This window comes from Hydra viridissima, unplaced genomic scaffold (genome assembly GCF_058129835.1).
Source record: "Hydra viridissima isolate aposymbiotic clone 2 unplaced genomic scaffold, HvirCarnegie_v1 scaffold_2, whole genome shotgun sequence".
Lineage (NCBI taxonomy): Eukaryota > Metazoa > Cnidaria > Hydrozoa > Anthoathecata > Hydridae > Hydra > Hydra viridissima.
Genome location: NW_028324301.1, coordinates 24177049 through 24199015, shown reverse-complemented (window position 1 = coordinate 24199015; position 21967 = coordinate 24177049). Strand labels below are relative to the sequence as shown.

Here is a 21967-nt window from a genome sequence, read left to right as displayed (position 1 = left end):
AAAAAAAATAAACAACAAAAATCCGTTGGAGAAAGAGAGAGAGGAGGATGAGCCTTCCCCTAGAAAATGCGAATTAAATTTTTTTAAAAATTAAAAAAAAAATTGCGGACTCCGAAAATGAAAAATTTTGTTATTGTTTTAAAAGAACAGGAAATTCACAGAAAAAAAATCTTCAAATGAAGATACGATAAAAATTAACTATTTACGAATCTGAACGAACGGTAACCGGTTTCTGAATGAACATTTTTGTGCTCAATCGGTACAAGTTCTAATTGGTACAAGTCTCCGCTGCATATTCGCTCACCAATATCAACAAAACTTGCCCTCTCCTCACCTTTTCAATGTTAACCTCACTCCCTTTGTTACCAAACATTTATTGGAATTATTTCTTACACTTGCTAGAGATCATTATTAACAACTTCTTTTTTTCCGCCGCTACATAGATAGTATCCTCAATATAATGCGAATACAACGTTGCAGTTCTACATCTTCTCTTCCATTAAAATTTTCGCGTTCAATTTGTACTTGCTCATAATCCATATAAATCTCTCAAACATTGTCTTAAAAAAAGCCTTCTTAAATCATTTTGTACAGAGATTTCTATTTAAGAGACATACAAGAAAACTACGTAATGTCAATTTTTTCTACCTTGAGTATGAGATAAAATCATTACATCATGATCATGTAATTATAAGCAGTGACACTATTGTCATTGTTGACTACTCCTTTAAAAACATTTTGCTGGAGTATGTAATGGTATTTCGATAAAGAATTCGATGCTTCTATTATCTTTTAGGACCAACTGGTTGATTCTCCCTCCTATTGGCTTGTGTTATGGCACTTTATTTACATTAAACTGCATGAATTTTATGAGTATTTTTTACAAAGATGTAGTTCTTTCGTGAACACCAGCGTTTTGTTTTTTGTTTTTTTTTTGTTGTTTTTTTTTAAGTAATAGTCATATGCTCTGAAAATATCAACTAATAACCGAAGTTGATTTTTCTGAAAATCCGTTGGCTGTCCTAAAATATTGTGTTCTATTGAACTTTGTATATTAAAAGAAGCCACCTTCAAACTAAAACTAGAAGAAAATCAGTAAAAAAGGTTAATAATCTATTACTTAGCTTTCTTTTACCAGCTCAATAACTGAGAATAAAGCAAATGAATACCAGAAATGCGTGTGTGTGTGTGTGTATATATATATATATATATATATATATATATATAGAGGGCACTTCGCTTTCACGTTTTTTTGTTTCACGGTTGACTAACTATCAGATAAATCAGCGGCGATTTGTATTCTTCCGCTCATTGCTTTTATTTTTATAACGTTTTTCATTTTGAGGATGATAAAATGTAAGCGCATTTTTACTAAAAAGATTACTGCTGAATCTTGTCATGTGTTATATTTTATGTGTTTGTTACTCAGATGCTCCTTGCTTACGATGTCTAGTAAAGTAAAACCAGATTGAAGTTTGATTATGAAGCTCTTTGCAGTATCTCTGATATTTTTGATTTTGTTAATTAAAGAAATCAGTACTCTACCGCGAGGTAAATATTTATATCTCCGTATTTTTTTGCCACATTACTTTTTTTTAAAAAACAGATAAAAGCTTTTATTGCTATGAATAAAGTTAACAGGCGGCTAAATTATCTCAATTGCATCCCCGCGATAATACTGTGCTAATCGAAATATCTATGACAGCTGCTTCCTATTTTGCATTCAAAAATCGTTTTGAATAAGATTTATTCTGAAGCGAATATAAATGTGCATTCAGCTCATAAAACTGCGGAAGCACGGCAAAAATTTGTTTACAAAATCCAAAAAAATATTGCTTGAAACTCCATAAATATATTTCCAAAATATCAATAAAAAGGTGACTTGTGGCACAACTTGTTGTTATCACAAGTAACGCCACAAATTAAAACAAGAATCTTTAATAAAAAAGTTAAGCACTTTTCAAAAGAACTTAGCAAAACATTTTTCTAAGCTATTTGATGTACGGTGGGCATTGCGCGTCAGTGATCGAGAAGAGCAAATGATTGTTTTTTGCAACCAAAGCAATCCAATCGCCATTGCTTAAAACATTATGAGCTTTAGCCCTGATCATTGTCTTTTTTTACCTTATAAAATTGTATATTAACACATTTTTCAACGAATTCTTTTTGATACCCATCCTTGTGATTGTTTCATTAACCTTTCCTAGTATTCATTGAGATATTCGCAAAGGCTTTGTTCCCCAGGCGTCTTCTATAGATAGGTCATTAAAAAAGCTGTCTGGTATAAAAAAAAATTTTTGATAAATATTCAGAATTTGAATTGCTAATCCTCTTCTCTGAACCGTCCTTAAACTAAAAAAAAAGTTTGAAGAAAAATAAGTAATAAATACATAAAATGAGGTTAAATAAAAAGTTCTACACAATTGTTGCCATCCCTAAGATCAAAGTACTGCGGCTGGTAACTATTTCTTACTGTTATGTTTACATGTAAGATCTTTGTAAAGGTTTTTAATAGCTTAAAAACCTTTTTTTGAAGAAGGGTACAAAGATTTGTATTGACCCAAAGTCCACTTCCTTTCTATGATGTCATTCAAGTTAAAAGCTTTGGAACATGTATACGCATTAAACTACAGTATTTGAGTTAAAAATTGTTGAAGAAGTATTCACATTGCATACACTTTAGAAGTAACACAAATATTCTGAAAAATTAACTTTTCTGAACTGATGACAAATAATCATTTCAAAAGTTAAGCTTTCAGATATTCTTTCTTTAGTTATTTTTCTAACAGCTCAATGTTTTATATAAGTTAAACTTTTTTTAAATCTTTAACATTTTTAACGAAAATAACAATTTTGAAAATACTAATTGGGTAACGAATTATCTTATAAATGTTACATATAAAAACCATATATGCACCTAAAAAAAAGTCTTGTTAAAATTAGCTACTTGAATCATACTGATTCTTCATACTGGTTTAGATGATGGCATAATTTTTTGGGCTTTCCCTCGTCTTTTTACTCCTTGTTTGTGTGATCCTCAGGATTTACACTTTTAGGAACAATTGTCTTATCCATAATTTTGAATGTTTATTGGCTTTGTACTTAGCTACTAATGAATGTTTTTGTATTTTCTCATGCATGCCAAACAAATTTTGTTTACAATTTCATTGTAAGATTTTACTTTGTAAGGCATACTTTAAAAACATTTAAAATGTAGTATGTTCAACGAAAATTATAAAATGTGTAAAAAATGTAAAGCTGTTACACAGTAAACAGAGTCCACATTTGTTGGAGTGTGTATCGTAGGGCTAAGATAAGTAAAGTGTTAAAAATGGTAAATGATCTCAGTTTATTGCTACATTTTAAGGGCTTTAAGTATATTTTTTTGCATTATTGATTTATATATTGTTAAACGAGTTACGCAAATTTAAATTTATATACATAACGTTAATCGACGTTGATCAACGTTATTTCAACGTTGTTTCAACGTTGTGTGCTTGCTGGGAATCGTTACAAAAATATATACTATTATATGTGATTAGTTCTTATAAATTATTCAACTTAACCTTCTTCTTTAGTTATTAAAAAAAAACTAGTAAATGATAATACCAACCAATTAGTTTCAGTAGTTCTTGAGAACGATTGGGTAATATTTAATTTCACTTAAATATTTTTCTAAAAAAGGCAAAATTTCTCTTTGAAATAATAGAGTAAGAAACTGCCAGTCATTCAATTCCACCTAAATTTAGTGGAATAAACTGAAGTGAGTTCTGCAAAAGCCATGCTCTTTCATGTTAAAAAATACAACCGCTATTTGGCAGTAAAAATCACCCGGATGAAATACCGTCTCAAAATTTCAATCATTTAAAAATTTTCATTTTACATAAAAAAGAAAATCCTCTGGGTTTTGTTGCTGCTACTGCTGTTCAAACTTTTGTCAATAAATGATTTAAAACAATGAACTATGTAATAAATAATGGCTATTTTCATAGCCACATATCTTATTAAAAGCATTATTTGGTAGGAAACAATTAACAATTAACTGGAAATTATTATCTTCATGGTTGAGTAGAGAAAGTATATTTTTGGAGTTGCAGGCAATTTTTTTTATTTATCTCTTGTTATTTATGTCTTTCTTTAACATATAAATGTACGTACAATGATTAAAAATAACACACACACGAAAATTATACTTAAGTAAATCTGCTACAACCTGTTTCACAATGTAAAGATCTTCAGGAATTCCATTTTTAAATGCAGTCTAAAAGTTCAGATGCTATAATAAGTGTTTAATAATATATGTGACTGTGAAAAAAGACGTTTTTAGAAGCTGGATCTCCATTATTACAAACTACAGTTGCTTATAAAAGTTAACATGGTATCTTGGGATATTATTCTGTTAGCTCCTAAAATTAAACATTTTAACATTCAATAATTTATGACTGATTAAAAATTAAATATAAGAGTTAAAAACTTTTCAGAAAATACATAAACATTCTTTTGCAAATATTTTACATTGATTAGGAATTTTCAGAGAAAAAATTAATTTTACATTTATTTCTGTCTTTCCCATAGATACCTTGTTTCCCAATGATACTTTGTTTCCCATAGATACCTTGTTTCCCATAGATACCTTGTTTTTCCATAGATAACTTGTTAATAAGCCAAAAATGAAATTCACATCTAAAGCTCGTGCTTAGGTACAATGTTTAAAAATAAAACTCAGACTTTATATTGTATCTAAAAAGTAAAATTTTGGCTTCAAAATTTTTCAATTAATAGAGTTTAAATCAAATATATTTGAGTGGTTATTACTAATTATTTAGGAAGCAATTATTTATTCTTCCTTCTTGTAAACAGCCTTTTGGTGTTGAAAAGACTTTTTACAAAAATGTTTTTAGTTAAAATGTTGTTCTTTTAAGTTAAGCCCATTCCTCATACTTGTGCTGCACACAATTGTTGGTCACTAAATTACATTGATCAACTGCTTCTGCTAATTTGCAGAATTTTTTGTCTCAGTCCCTGTGTTTCCAGATTTGATATTTTGATATTTAAAAGGAGCTGTTCACTTTTCTATCAAGTAACACTTTATTTTGAAATATGTAACTCTAAATAAACTTCTTCATTTTGGGTTCTTCTTACAATATACATAGGGCTAAGATAGAGTCTGAAAAGAATAGGGAAAAACATAAAAGGTTGAGAAAATCCCTTTTTTTTTAAACAAAATTTTCAAAACTTTCTCTGCCTGATTTTATTCTTGGCCGGAAATTTTTTTGTTGAAAATTCTGTACCACCTTTATGTTAGTTATTTAATTGCATACTGATTAAAGTAGCTGAAAATGATTTTTCTCTCATTACAGATTTTACAATTTTTTTAGGACAAGTATCTTTCAGCTCTGTCGCAGAAACAAATGTGCAGTTACCACCTTTAGTAGAGGGCCAGGCAACAGCTGTTTCTTCTGATAAAAGTGATTCTAATTCTAATGATTTTGTGCATGATAAAATTGAATCTCCTATAAAGATTGTGATACCTGCAAATATTACTATTTTTCAAGGCATGTAAGATTAAACTAAGTGAAGCAACAAAAACATTATTGTACCAAAAAAATAAAAGCCAATAAAATTTTATTTATGTTAAAAGTATAAAAATATCAAAAATATATCTGCATTTTTCTTACAGGGCGTAATGTGGGTGAGAATGATAAAAATTTGCCAGAGCTGCAGCATCATACATCAGATGATTCATTAGAAAACATTCCTTCGGCTAAAGCAGACTTATACCAATTGAGGAAGATAGACCCAACATCTACAAACATAGATCCCTCAATAAATGCAGACTCAGACAAAGTTTCAACCATACGTGTTCCACTTCACATTTTAAGTTTGCCAGAAAGCTCTGTTGCTTCTCAAGATAATCACATACCGTCGGCTGAAATAGCATTGTTTAACAAAGGGCGTCAAGAAATTGAAGAAAGTGCTGATCATGATAAAAAAGTAGGAGGTTTTGGAGAAGGTCATGGTGGAGGCATTGGACTGAATGCAGGGGGTGGTGGTGCTGGTGGTGGTGGCGGTATAAATGGCGTTATTGATTCTTTTCCTTTTCCAATGATTCTTTCTCCACACCCACCTCAACCACCACCACCTCCTCCTCCTACATTTTATATAGCGCCACCGCCTTCTTCTGTAACAGTATCAGTGCCTTTACCTCCTCCACCTCCTGCTCCACCTCCTCCTCCACCATCTCCTCCGCCAATCCTTCCACTTTCAGTACCCTCTTCATCTCCTCCTGCACTTCTTTTGATTGCTCCAGCCCCTCCTTCATCACCACCTGTTAGCTCTTCATCATTACAAATTTCTCCGTTGGCTTGGCATGTTCATACCATACATTCTTCTGATATTTCTTCTCCAGTATCTCCTCCAGCAGTTGCACCTCCTGGATTTCAAGTTGTTCCTTTGCCTTGGCACATTGATAGCATCAACTCATCCCCACTTCCTCCGCCACCACCACCACCACCACCACCACCACCATCTCTCCCATCAGCATTACTGAATTCAAATTTTGGTAACTTTATACCGTTATCTTGGCATATAGATGGTTTTGAAATTATACATCCATCTCCACCACCTCCACCACCTCCCCCATCTCTGCCTGTACTAAAGCCAAGTCACATTCATCATGTGATGCCATTTCCTTGGGCGTTAATGGATCATATGAAGCCTACAAATAATAGTAGGAATATTATTACTATTAGTTAAATTCATAGCAGTTATAAAATTTGTTAACATTTATAATTCTTATAGATTTTGTTAACACCTATAATTCTTGTAGAATTTAACTTTGCATAAAGATAATGTATGCAAAGTATTTGTGATGTAATTAAAAGTTTAAAATAAGTTAATTTTTCTTTTTTTGTTTCAAATATATTTTTGCATAGTAAAAATATCCAATTTATATGTCAATTCTTAACATTTATTGTTTTAGTGGAAAAACCAAAATTATCATGGGGTTATAAATCAACTCCTGATGGTATGAACAAGATTCTTCATTATTGCAGCTTGCAAATATTACTCCATTTAATCTAGTATTTATTAGTAACTATTTATTAAATTTCTTTATTAGCTTATGGCCCTGAAGAATGGCACAAAATATCCCCACAGTGCAATGGACTAAACCAATCACCAATTAACATTGTTACTTTTAATGCCATGACGAAACCACTTAATCATCCACTGAAACTTTCTGTACATGACGATGATGGTGGACCTATAGTGGTAGAAGGAAAACTCATAAATAATGGCAAAACTATAGGATTCAACATTGCTGAAGGTACAGCATCTGCTCAGTTGACTGGAGGTGTTCTTTCTGATGACGTTTATACATTAAAACAGTTTCACTTACATTTTGGGTGTGATGGGCAAAAAGGTTCTGAACATACACTGGACGGTGAATGGTTTTCTGGCGAGGTAAATTGGTCGATACTTTTCAATGAGAAACTGAAATATATAAAAAGTAAAATATTTGTTTAAAATGATATATTTAAAGAAATTTTTAAAATTTAAAGATATGTTTAAAGAAAAATTTTAACTACATTTTAGATTCATCTGGTTTTCAAAAATAATAAGTACACTAACTCGAAAGTTGCAATGCAGCAAAATGACGGATTGGCAATACTAGCTTTTTTCTTGCAGGTAAAAATTAAAAAATTAATCTTGAAGAATGACCGTTTTATTTTAAAAGCTTTTTTTTTTTTAATTTTTTACTGACCTTTGTAAAAACATACTTGTTAATTTAGGCGAACCCCAGTGCTAATCCAAATATTGCTTTTGATCGAATAGCTGAAAGCGTTGTACACATTCAATCCCCAAGTGAGTTTTAATAACTTTTCTAATTTACCCCATGTTATATATTTAAGAGGAATTCTTATAATTTTAGTATTTGAAATATTTGTTAATAGTAAAAATAATAATATTTTCATCAACAATCATGTTGCATAATTTTAAAAATTCATTACATCACACAGTGGGCTAATTTTCAAAAAAGCTGGCCAAAAGTCAAAAAAAAAAATCACTATTGTGATTTTATTATTTTGAAACTACATAAACAAAGCCCTGTTGCATTTAATTGTATAAGAAAAAATTGTATAAATTTTAAAGTTACCTAAATCTACGCAGTTAAACATCTGTTATTAAAAACACTTAATAGGCATTTTAAAAACAAAAAAAAAATGTGGTCAAATAAGTATCGTTTACAAAAAAGTGATTTATCGTTACTAAAAAACTAACTATGGACGATACTATTCAAGGTATTTATATAATATTTTAGTAAAATGTTTTATATTATTTCTCTAAATTTTATGCGAAAAGTGCGAACAAAAAAGTACAGAATAAAGTTTATTTATTTTCTTTAACCTATTTTTCAAGCATTGAAAAAGTAGTGAACCCGCGAGATTCCGCTTAGTTATAATTTGGATGTTGTTCATAAAAGTGTATTCTAAAGATTGATTAAAAGAAAAGGCACCTATTTTTGCCTATTACTTCATTAACTTATATTGTGTAGTGCTAGTCGTGTTTTTTAGTAAACAAAATGGCGGTGTTTTGTTTTCTTTACAAAATCAGTCAAATTGTATATAGATATAGTTATTATGTTTCTTGAGAAACTGATTTTCTTAAGTGCAATAAAACTACAAAAAAATGAGTAGCACACATGGATTCGCTTTTTTGAATGTTTTTTGCATCTTGGGTATAAACTTGGAATAAAAAAATGGCAAGCACGTTCTGACATTGAAAAAAGTATAATATTACAACAAAAATTGTTAATCCAGAATGCTTTTAAGCTGCAGCTAGGGTTAATAGTTGATCGACCGAAACCAGGATGCGGTAATACAAATGACGGAAATACAGCTCGAAGATTTTTTAAAAACTCACAAGTGTCTGCTGATATTCTAGGAGTGGATTTAGAACTAATAAATCGGTTTCATGTAATTTTACAGGTATTATCTAGTGGCTTTCCAATAGACGCAGACAAACTCGATAACTATTCTACCGAAACTGCACTAGTTTTTGTTGAAAAGTATCCTTGGTACAACATGCCTACAACAGTACACAAAGTACTTATTCATGGAGCCTTAATAACAAAAACAGCAATACTACCCATAGGACAACTATCTGAGGATGCACAGGAATCGAGAAACAAAGACTTAAAAAAATATCGCGAAGATTTCTCCAGGAAAAATTCCAGAAAAAATACAATGCATGACGTTTTTTGCAGACTTCTGGTTTCGTCAGATCCTGCAATATCTTCACTTTTAAAATCTCATGCAAAAGTTAGCAGATCTTTGTCTTCTCAAGCGTTACAAATGTTATTACCTCCGGAGATTAACGAAAACTCTGAAACTCATTCGTCTGTGATTGAGTTTATCAACAATATTTCAACAATAAATGATTCAGATGACAGTGGTGATTTATTTTAAAGTAATATAAATGAAACAATTATGATAAATGATGCAAATAAAAGTTTTCCTTGTTTTCCTTGAACAAATAAATAAGTAGAATAAATAATGAATTTTTCAATTTATTTTTTTTAACATTGCGGCATAATAATACAGTCATAATACATTATATATCGGTATTATATATAATGTTTATATATGTAATGTAAATAATACATTAGTCTATTGAACTTAAATGTCGAATTAGAACTAATTGGTTAAATACGAAAGCCCAAAGGCATTTCTAATGATTAATGTTTTTAAAACACCGCCATTTTGGATCTACCATTATTGAATTTTGGTACACTTATGTCAAATTCAAAGTTGGGGATTCAAAAAAATGCTTTACAGAAATTTTCCATTAATTATAATCATTTTTTGACTTTTGGCCAGGTTTTTTGAAATTCCGCCCACTGTGCATCATTGTAAAAGAAATAACCCGATATGGAGCCTACAATTTTGCTACGAACAACTTAATCATGCATAAAATTATTTTTTATCCAGGGTTCAACCTTTTTATTCATAGTAAAAGTTGTGGTCGACTGCGATCATCTTTCTAAAAAATTTGATATTTTTATAATTTTTTATTTTTTTATTTTTGCTTAATTTTTGTGTCTTTTAACATGAAGTATTGTTACCAATAGAGCAACAATATCCTTTTCTTGGTGGTTTGTCTTTGAAAAATCTAATTCCTGCGCTTAAGGAAGGACTAAATAATATCCGGAGATATGTCTATAAAGGTTCCCTTCCAACACCCCCGTGCTATGAATCTGTCACGTGGGTTGTGTTCAGACGACCTATTGGAATTTTACCTGATCGGGTATGTTATTTATCGGTTTTGACAAAAGAAACTCATACTACATGGTTCTTTAAATCATTATATTATTTTGTTTTAGCTTAAAAAAATGCGTGGTTTGTATGGAGAACACTTCGACCATCTCTGTGGTAATGCTAGACCTATACAAAAGCTGAATGGAAGAGAAATATTTAGCTTCGCGGTAGAAACAGAAATGCATCCAACTCAATCGATCCCTCCAACAACTCAACAGCATTTAACTACTCTCCCGCCAACCACTCCTGTAGCTCCTACAACTCATGTAGCTCATACATCACCAGCAGTTTCAACGACATCAATAAGCCCAACATCAGATGATCAGCCGACATCCGCATCACCAAGTATTAGCTCATCAACATTAGCAACCACTGAGGCACCACTTCTTTCTGATGCGCCTCCTCTGGTAACTGAAGAACCCAGTTCTCGAAGGAAGAAAAAGCTAAAAATCACACTGTAGCCTTAGCTCTTCTTTGACATTAATTTCTTTGACTCTTATTTTTGCTGTAAATATTCTTTTTGAATTATATTTTGTAAGAAAAAAAAGAAAGTTTAAAAAAAAAATTTAAATTTTTTTTCTGTCTTCCGAAAAGTTTTTCAGGTATTATTTGGTTTGCAATAAAATCGCATATTTTAAAAATGCCTTTAAAAATAGGGAAGTTTCAAAGGAGCTTTGAAATTTCTTTATTTCTTTTTCTAGCTGGTTGTTAACCTTAACCTACAACATCAGACTTCAAAAGTTGATCATCTACGTGTTGATGATATATAAAGTGTTCTTCATTTTTGCATTTTCTTTAGTTATTTATTTTATTGTTTTTAACCATAGATCGATTATTGATTTAGTTGATATAGATAATCAAATGAAACTGGAAAAAGCAGATGATAAAAAAAAGGTGTCTCATTGACCATTGTGTTTGCGTTATGAATAATTCATGCTGCTTCAAAAGTACGAATAATAAATTCCTAAAGACAAAAAACTGACTTCCGATTACATTCTAACAACTATGCTTTTCCTATTTAAAAATTAAAGTTTGGGCAACGATTGAAAAGAAAAGCAAAATTGGCATTAGAGTAAGATTTGTCGCGACAACTGGTCGCTTTTTTCGATTATTTACACCAAATAGGTGGCCTCCTCTTCTCAAGTCAATCCTTTTCTAAAAATATATACAAATTTCTTGCATTCGTTTACTCTATGGCTTTTTTCAGTTACTAAGACAGCAAGTGCTACTGGATTTTTACATAAGTAAAAATATATATTTATAGGGTTTTGAAAATATGCTGAGTGTTATTAATATTTTTATCCGGATATAATTTAACAAACGTACTTAATAAAAAAATAAATAAAATAAAGAAGCAATCCAGTTAGTAGTAGAAAAAAAGACTCAAAGGACTGACATAGTAAGGTTATATCAATACAATAGAACACTGCGAAGCTGAAAAAGGTTTATTGTAATGTACTCATCCAACATACGTGTGCATCACAATAATGACAGACACATGGAAGTAGAATTTTAAGTGTAAATAAATAATTTATTGTTATTAAATAAATTTATAGGTAGTATGATAATCATTTAGCTTTGGTTATAAAATGAAAACCATCGGGCATATTTCAATAGATTTTTTGCTTTTTTATAAAGATCGACAATTGCGTGTGGTGGGTAGATAAACATATAAAGCAAACAGGAGACAAGCGTGTAAAAAGCTTCCATCCCTTTTTCTGAATAAAAAGATCGCAGCTCGCATCATAATTTTAACATTACAGAAATCAGCTATCTTAAGAGTATTCATTCTGCCATTATTAAAATGAAAGTTATTATTCCTCTACTGATTCTCGCATTTTTCTTTGAAGATGTAGGCGCTCTGGCTTCTGGCAATTGGGTTAGAAAAGATGATAATCAAGGAAGTGTGATCAATAATATTGCTGACGAAGTTAATAAAGTAATCACAATGCTTAAGGTAACTGCGCTTAAATTGCATATAAGTATATACAAACTAATCAAACATTATAATTCTCAATTTCAGGTCTTTCACAATTTGCTTCCTTAAGTAATGCTGGGAAAAATTTGAAACTGAAACTGAAAGCTTGCATTGGTTGATCTTTTTGATCACAGTATTATAAAATTCCCTTCAAATTTTCTTTAAATTTAGTTTCATGCGTAATTTCTAAAGAAAAACAATCATTTTTAACATAATCACCATAATCATCATGTTTCTGATTATCATCATCGTGAAGATTAACTCATATTGTTTTAAGACATTTATACTTTTCACACAATCCTGAGTGTCTTTCTTTAAAAGATTTCTAAAAGTGATTATTTTACACACCTCACAAAATTTCAAGTAGAAGTACATCTTAGCAAGTATTTAGCTACATAGAATTTACAATTAAAAAATGAAACAAATTTTTCATTTCAAACAAATTTTAACCCTTTTTTTTATTTTAAGGATATGATGGATGAAAGCAACCAAAGACAAGAGTCACTAACAGAAAACGAACAGCCACCATATTGATCAACCACGCTTATTGTCATTGGATTTTTGAAATTTATTTTATTGTCAAGGATTTAAATATTTTTGTAAAATATTTTTAAGTTGCTTCTAAAAGATTTTCTGAGCGCTTGTTTTATTTACTAACAAATTTATGTACGTGTGCCCCGCTTCAAAGATAGGGCAAATGTACCTGATGTTTGTCCTGCCCTATATACCTGTTGTTTTTTTTATTCAAAAAAAATAACAACAACATAACAAGAACTTAGAGCGAGAGCGCAGAATTTTAAATTGACGCAAAATAGTTAAATTTATTATTATTTTTATTATTTGAACAACACTTATAGAATTGCAAAATCAGCTTTTACAGCAAACAACTTCTTCCCTAAAAAAAATACGTAAATTTCATTAACTTAGAATAAATTAAATGTGTTTGATAAGCACTATTTCAGCCAATTAAAGTTTTATTAACACTCTAATAGTTTCACTGAGCTTTCTATTATTTAAAATCATGCCATATATAGCCTTTTGAAGCAACAAATTCCTAATCAATAGTTTAAAAACTTGAACACAAATTATTTATACAACTAATTTAAAAGTTAATTTATGTAAAAAAAAAAATTCTGAACGGTAAAACTTATAACTAAAAAGTTGAGCTTACAAACAAATGATCGATTAATAAGGCAGAGGTCATCTAGAAAAATGCTTTTCTACATCAACTCGATTGTAAATGTTTTGCAGTAGAAGTGACCGTGGATAATCTAAACAAGAACAACAAGAGCATCAAGAACAACAGGTTTGAGAAATTTAAGAACAAAAAAAAAACAAAAAAAAAAAAGTGTCTCAATCTTTATTAAATACGCCTGTTGAAAAAAAAGCACCAGATCTTGCATTAAAGTACGATGAAGATTATGATGAAGATTATGATTTTGTTTTTAGGGAATCCTAAAAAAAAACTACCTAAGATCCTCAATAAACAGAATCACTAATTAATCTTTTGAGAAAGAAATTGAGAATTTATTTATGATGAAATTATCAATGTGTAAATTATTAAAAATTTTAAGTAAAGATAGTCAAAAATGTAAGCAATATCTATCAACCCAAATAAATTTGTATATAAAACATCAGCAATAAAAATTAATTTGAAAGGCTTCCCCACTCGACTTTCCCCGTGCTTTTAAAAGGCGCGGGGAAAAGTCAGTCAGTCAGTGAATCAGTCAGTCAGTAGTATGTACGTACGTATGTATGTATGTATGTATGTATGTATGTATGTATGTATGTATGTATGTATGTATGTATGTATGTATGTATGTATGTATGTATGTATGTATGTATGTATGTATGTATGTATGTATGTATGTATGTATGTATGTATGTATGTATGTATGTATGTATGTATGTATGTATGTATGTATGTATGTATGTATGTATGTATGTATGTATGTATGTATGTATGTATGTATGTATGTATGTATGTATGTATGTATGTATGTATGTATGTATGTATGTATGTATGTATGTATGTATGTATGTATGTATGTATGTATGTATGTATGTATGTATGTATGTATGTATGTATGTATGTATGTATGTATGTATGTATGTATGTATGTATGTATGTATGTATGTATGTATGTATGTATGTATGTATGTATGTATGTATGTATGTATGTATGTATGTATGTATGTATGTATGTATGTATGTATGTATGTATGTATGTATGTATGTATGCATGCAGAAAAAAGACTTTAAATGTATTTTAAAAAATAAAACCCCTCTCTACTGAAGCTTTCTCCTCCCTCTTTATCTGAGTTTTCATCCGATAGACTCTTCATCACACCCTTTTTAACAACCCTTTTTCTTTTTATTTGCTTTTTCTTAACATACACTTTTCTGATGTAATTTAGAATGCTCCATCAGCTTGCTTAAAAAACAAGGTTAAAACAGACACCGGCCTATGTTTCAAGAGGTGCAAACACTTTGGCAATTCGAAATTGAGTCTAATTGAATATATACAACAGTCATACAAGTTGACCAATCATACAAGTTGACCAATCATACAAGTTGACCAATCATACAAGTTGACCAATCATACAAGTTGACCAATCATAAAATTTGAACAGTCGTAAAAGCTGTAATGAAAATTTATATTTAACCAAAAAATGTATTATACAAAATAATAAATCTTAAATGAACCACCCCATAAAAACCAGAAACCCTTATGCATTTAGAAGTTACAAACTTTGAATGTAGGATATATTTAAAATTTACTCAAAACAGTGTCAAAACCTTATAGCACTATTAACGCCTCAATAAGTAAGGGTGATGAGGGGTCTTGCCATCAACAATTCTTATTTGAAAAATCCTAATGGTGTCAAGAGCATTTTATAAAATATTCATCCTGAAATCATTAAAATTAAATGAGTTATCATTTTTTGTCCAAAAATTTCTGCCTACTGAGCCATTCAACCAACGTGGATTTTTATCAAAATAATTTTTGATGCCAAATAAACTACTTTTTTTGGAATAAAATATTTCTTTGTTTTGATCAAAAATAACGAAAAGAGTCGAAAATAACGAATGAAGCGTGAAACGATGCTCAGCAGATTCTACCGAGGTCGTAACTTCTTTTCTCTAAGTGAAGTTGGTCTCCGAGTCTCTACTTACCAGTTTTCTTTCCCCTGCCTAAAACATCGCATGGTTGTACTATACTGTTGAACATTACTTTTCTAGCGAGACAATTCATGTTTCTAAAACTACAAGATTAACAGTGATTTATCAAAAAAAAAAATCTAAACGCTAATTAAATAAAATTTAATTAAATAAATAAAAATTAATTAAATAATTAAACCCGTTTTTTTTTTTAAGTCGACAATCTTTTATAGAGCAACAGTTTTAATCTTAATCGTTATAAAAATTTTAATTTCGTTTATTTTAGGGACTATATTAATCGCAAAGGACAGACTCCTCAGGTATGTTTACCAAGGTTGGAACATAATGGTGTTTACTCCCCTTGATCAATGAAATTGTTTTTTTAACATAACGCATACCCACGGACCCAATAATCAATTGCATATTAATATCAGAAAGATGTAAAAATCAAGATTCATCTGAAATTCTATAGATTGTTTTACCTAGCCACTTTTGTTCACTTCGGCAAATAATTTTAACAAATAATCAATATTTGTTTCATTTGTAAGACCTTTGTTTTCGATTTTATTAAAAAAGTCAATGGGTTTAGTTAAACGTTCAGTTTACTTCATCTATAAGTAAGAAACATGAAACATAAGAAAAATGAAACAAAAATGAAAATAAAAAATTTGCTGCAACAGGATTTTTTACGTGGTACATTTTTTTGATGCATTTTAAAATTTAACTAATTATAACTAAAATAAATAAATCATTCTTAAAATGTGTCTCTCTTATTTCAATTTTTTTATTTATTTTTATTTATCATTTTTATTTTGCTTTGTAGTTTTAAATAAAATCTTAAAATTGTTGGTTAATAAAAAATTCAATTGTAAAATGATGAAGTTCTATCATCGGACCTTCAGAAGCATCGTGGCAGTGAAAGGGGAATTCCAGAAAAGCAATAAATTATATTTCATCGCTAATGTCGACCGGGAAGATTTAGTTTTCTCGATATATCTGTTGACACCGAGTGGGCACTTGTGACAAAATTGGCAGCAACCACCGTGTTGGGTCATAGACTTATGCAGAGCAGTTACATCAGGCCAATGAAAACTAAATAAAGAGAGAATATAAAACCAGAGAAAGATATCTTTAAAAATTTTCGGATAAAAATTAAAAGTTCGTCTGATTATTAATTTAGCTATACCCTTAGAGATTAACTTTTGGAACTATTACAACTTTCAAACGCCTAAAACCTATCAAAAAGTAAAGCAGACTTACTTTGAAACAGTTTGTATTAAAATAGATAGGAGAACGGTAGATTGAAATATCAACACCAATACGGATTTTGTAAGAGGTCCAAATTGAATCATTCAATTTAGGAGATAAAGAAATAAGTTGCAGTTTATCATTTTTTATGAATCTTCTGAACTTTTTCTTCATTGATAAAGTATAGAGTCAAATCTTAAGCGAATTTTAAATGTTTTTGCTCTATTTGACATGCGATTAAAAAAAAAATGTTACCAGTGTTTTGGCGCCACTTGTTCTGGATAATATAAAATATTCTGTAGTATAAGATTAAAAAAAAAGCGGAAATGCATTACTTTGGAAGATTTTTTAAAATGTGCGGAAATACTTTTTGACACCAATAAAAGTTATTTCGCAAAGGTTTTAGGAAAATACCGAAGTTTCTTGACGGTCACAGGGCAGCACAGTTTTCATTGAAAACACGATTTTGCCATAACCAATAAAAAGCAATATGCCTAAAACTAAACACTATCTTTTTCTTCTAGAACTAAGATAAAGTTTACAAAGGTGCAATAAAATTTCTTTAGCTAGCTTCTCATTAACTATTTTGGTAGTGGTGTCTTCTTCCTGATTTGCATCAATTTAATATAGGGAAGTTTTATTATATCGAGAATTCCTGAAAATTTATTCCTACTATTTTTTTGAAAAGTAAAAAATTCAAGAAGTGATCTGATTTTTACTACATAAACTGTTAAAATACACACACACACACACACACACACACACACACACACACACACACACACACACACACACACACACACACACACACACACACACACACCTTTCGGCTTACTTTCTGGTGGTGCTTTTAGGATTATGTTAAAAAATGTAAACGTCATAAAAATCTCAAATGTCATAAAAATATCAATATTTTATTTCCGAGCGGTGTTACTAAAAACGTGAGGTTAGTGGAGGAAACGAAACAATGGCGGCTTGTCGGTCATGATTAATGTAATGCAAGTTGTTATTTGGATTGGTCTCTTTTTTTGAATTGGTCTCTTTCTTGGGTGTTAAATAATGTTGCGGAAGTCTAAATGCTTTTTTAATTTTTGAAAAAAATATACAAAATTTATATAAAAAAGTGCTGGTTTTACACGCTTCACCAGGATTGGTGGGTTAAACAATTGCGCTAATTCTCAAACAATTATTGAGAACAACAGATAAACAATCAAAGGAGCTGTTTATATGGATCGGTTCAACTTGGTTAGCCGGGCTGACTCATCTCGGTGAGATGAATATCGTTATGGTATTTTTATGGATTTTTAGCCCTAAAAAACTGGGATGGAGTATTTATTTCCATCACGTGACCAGTTAAAAAATTTAAAGTCGTAAAATAGCTTTCTCACCGTTGCATTAACAAATTCTTGCTCTTACAATTTTCAAAATGACCAATATACAAATTATTATTATTCGAACTCATGTTTTACAGTTTGCGTTGGCTATTAAAAAGCAAAGGGAGTTTAACCAATTGATAATACTTGGTTTATCTACGCTCCAGGCGTAGAATATTAAGAAGATTGACATTAGCTAAAATTAAGAACAGAATAGCCATATCCTTTCTGACACAAGAATACTCTGCTTGTTTTTCAACGTCAAATTCCAAATCTTCTACTAGTTTGGCAGTCCATTTAAAATATTTGCTTAAGAATCTCCTCTTTGCTTCTTTATTTTCTAGAGAATTGAACTCTTGCATTTCACTTTTGTCAGACATCGAGACAAATCATATTTTTAATAAATATAATTTGTAATGATACACTTTATTAAAAAAAAAACCATGCGTAATTTAAAAAAAAATCTGTCCCACATAACCAGACCAGCTCAATAAAACGAGTTTATATAGAGTAAATATCTATCATCTTAATGAGATGTATCATCTTGATGGTCAAAACAAGCAAGATCTCAGTTTTCTGGGCTGATCTTTTTGTCATGAAAACAAATTTTATTTTTACAAGAGAGTCTGTAAACTGGCGAAATCTTGTTTAAGTGAGCTGGCTCGATTAATTATCCAGGCTAGCCCGATTCTTATAAATAGCCTTAAAAAGTAATTTTAAAAAATGCGCCTGTCCCGCAGATCCTGATAGCTTGTTCCGCAGATCTTTACCATTCAGCATTTTTACCGATTCAAGTAATGAGCTTTTTAAAAAACAATTAAGTCGTTTTTTTTTTATTCTGCTCTGTAATAAACGATTTTACTTTCTTAGCTCTGGTTTGATCGCAGTTTCAATAAAAAGGTGCGAGCAACGATTGGCTTTTTATTAATCAAGAGTCGCTTTTAAGGAATGTTTTGTGTGTACACATCGAAATGAATATTCAAGCAAGCTTTTGTGTAAAAATTGAACATGAGTTCAGTTAATCTTTTTAACAAACTTTTAACTTTTTTTATTAAACCTCATTAGAATAGATTTTATTCCTAATCTTTCCTTTTTTCTTTTTTTAACTTTTGTATAAATAACTTACCAAAATAAACGAGAAAACAAAAAAAAATTCTTTATATAGTATTTTGACAGTTTAGTATAGAAAGAATATTTTTCTGTGTATGGTGGTAAGATAGCATTCTGTTTTAGATAACGAACTGATAAATTGTAAAATGATGATGAGTGTCTTTCAAAAAAATAATTAAAACAATTTTTTTTTTCGTTTTGCTGCGTTTATTAATTTATAAACCAATAATTTGTAGTTTAAAAAAAATGACATAAATAAAAAAAAAATGACATAAAATAAAAAAAGGACATAAATAAAAAAAAAAAAACATGAATAAAACATAAAAAAACTCTTCTCTTTTCATCTTTTGAGCTTTGTTGCCTAAAAAGATGGCATCAAAGTTTATGACGTCAGAAAAACCATCTTGAACTTTTTTAAAATGAATAAAACATTAAAAGACTAAAGATGAATTTTTTCGCCTGTTGAAACAAATCGGTGAAATGAAAAAGATGGAATAACATTTCGGTCCCAAATGAGTTAAAATTTTTTTGACAAGGTTAAGAAAACAAGTCGTTCGTTTAAGTATTCTATCATAAGCTTAAATCTTTAGGTGAATAAGATCAAAGTATTTTTTTTTTAATGAAATTTTTTTAAAATAACATGTAAAGCATTTATAATTCTTTCTCGGTGTATATAATTCCGATAAAGGCTTTTTATGGTTTAAAAGTTACTTATAGATACTCAAACTCTACTTTTGAAACTTTCAATATAAACATAGCAGCTGGATAGCTTTTCGGGGGGGGGGGAGCCACCTATATACGCTACTAGTAGATGACGAGATACTTTCCTTTTAAGATGATAATTGGATGTGATTTGTAACCTCAAGAGAACATATAATGACGTAAATATTTATCTCAGCGCATGTGTATCTTGCTGGGGGATTAAGTAGTTTCATTAAGATTTATAGACGCATTTTTCACTACGCGGTTGAACGCAGGAGTAGAATTTTTCTGCTTGATATAATAAAAAAAAACGCATGCCGAAAAATGCGTGTAAACATTTCCCAGTACTTGTTCGTATTTCTATACGTTTGAATGTAAATTAGGCATTCGCCAATTTGAAAGTTTGAAATAAAGTATTTCATTTTTTCAAATAAAAAAAAAACTTAAAAAATATTAAATAAAGAATTTAAAATTTTTTATTTTGAAAATATGAAAATCTTTATTTTTAAAAAATTTCATATTTGCATAAAAAAAAAAAGAGTTTCAATTTTTTTTTATTGAACGAGTCTTAAAAAATATGGAAAAAAAAATATTTCAATTAAAAATGTCAAATAAATATTTCTCTTCGATTTGATACTTTTTTACTGTGTTTAGCGTCTGACTTCAATCACCAATCAACTCGAAATCGTCTATCACATCCTTTAAGAAGAAAATTAAATTTTGATAGAAATAATATAGATATAATTAATATTAAAAAATTTGGCTAGAAATTAACTTTAGTTATAACTAAAATAAGTTACAACATTCAAGTTATTCATAATTAAAGTTTCAACTAAAAGTTTTGAAATATCAATAATTTTAATAATACAAATAAAAATGATACAAATAATTTTTTGATAGAAATATTAAAATAAAGTTAAAATAAAATATTAAAAGAAAGTTTTAAAGTGTCAATCATTTTAATAATACAAATACTTCTTTGATAGAAATGTTAAAATAAATGTGTAAAAGCGTAAATAAAAAAAGTAGTTAAAATATTTAAGATGGATGTACAAAAAAAAAAAAAACATACCATCACCATTGACGTCAATTTTTCGGCAACAATGCCAGCAGCTCTTTTGTAGTCCGCTTCTTTTTTCCTACCGTAATTCCAAGTTTTGTCAATGACACAGTTTACACATCCCAAATAAATGAGGGAAACCAAAAGGAAAAAAATGAAGCGCATTCTTGTGTTATTTGAGTGGTTTTATTTCGATTATTTGCTGATAAGGTGAATGAATATTTTTCTCTGACTTTCTTAGTAATAAGCTGGCTAATCTAAGAACAGAATTATCTTAATCCACTTTTTAAAAGACTGCGATACGATTGGCTAAAATGAAAACAATCAGGTGAAGTATGAAAAACCGGATTGAATTTATTTGATCTCAAAGAGAGGTTGGTTTTATGAGGTTTTTTTGAATATTGTTGCATGATACCTTGCAGAGACTAAAATTCATCGGTTTAAAGACTTTAAATAATGTCATTCAATTCTTCACTCTTTTAGAAGACGCTTTGCCGCCATTTTTCGCGCTTTAACTGTCATTTCAAAAAACTTACAACCCGAACAAAATCATAGCAATAAAATCTGCTCTGATATCAAAGCTATTTCCTGATTTAGATATCCTATTTATTCACTCACGGATGTTGTTTTTTTTTTTATTACATTTTATATGCACTTTAATGCTTTTTATCATTACTTATTTATAATTACTTATTTATCTGCTTTGTTTTATTGGAGAGTTAAAAAAAAAAAAAAAAAAAACTCGGAAAATAAAAAAAACTTTTAAAATAATTTTCTTTGTTAACTTTATGTATTTTAAAAATTTTCATCCTATAATCGGGCTCAATGGCGCACCCCTCAAGGTACAGACTTGTGACTTATTTTACTTTTCGTGCTTATTTTATTTCATGAAAATGCTGAACCATTTTACTTTACATTCTAAAAAATCCTTTTAAAAGCATGATTCTTAGTTGCATGCTTCTTTTATGGTTTGAAGTTGACGACCCTATTTTAACTTACCTCACCGGTACTTCC

The 21967-nt window shown here is 29.7% G+C and overlaps 1 protein-coding gene and 2 long non-coding RNA genes across 4 annotated transcripts; 2 read left to right on the top strand and 1 right to left on the bottom strand.

Annotated features, from left to right (window-relative positions):
• Positions 1-1325: 1325 nt before the first annotated feature.
• Positions 1326-10884, top strand: LOC145191803 (uncharacterized). 2 transcript variants are annotated; one of them, XM_090079885.1, is made up of 9 exons: positions 1326-1551; positions 5379-5468; positions 5681-6730; positions 6983-7027; positions 7121-7464; positions 7597-7689; positions 7794-7866; positions 10133-10308; positions 10385-10884. In XM_090079885.1, the coding sequence occupies exons 1-9, from the start codon at positions 1482-1484 to the stop codon at positions 10778-10780; spliced, it is 2337 nt and encodes a 778-aa protein (XP_089936011.1). In that variant the 5' UTR covers positions 1326-1481; the 3' UTR covers positions 10781-10884. The 2 variants fall into 2 exon arrangements, with proteins under 2 accessions (XP_089936011.1, XP_089936010.1); XM_090079884.1 differs by having other exon boundaries at positions 5379-5555.
• Positions 10885-11983: 1099 nt separating this feature from the next.
• Positions 11984-12934, top strand: LOC145188972 (uncharacterized). The gene is made up of 2 exons (XR_013847177.2): positions 11984-12276; positions 12766-12934. It is a non-coding gene; the product is annotated as an uncharacterized LOC145188972 (long non-coding RNA).
• A 7566-nt stretch (positions 12935-20500) lies between these two features.
• Positions 20501-21180, bottom strand: LOC149892551 (uncharacterized). Its single transcript, XR_016450146.1, has 2 exons — positions 20966-21180; positions 20501-20592 (listed from the first exon to the last, which is right to left on the bottom strand). It is a non-coding gene; the product is annotated as an uncharacterized LOC149892551 (long non-coding RNA).
• Positions 21181-21967: the final 787 nt, after the last annotated feature.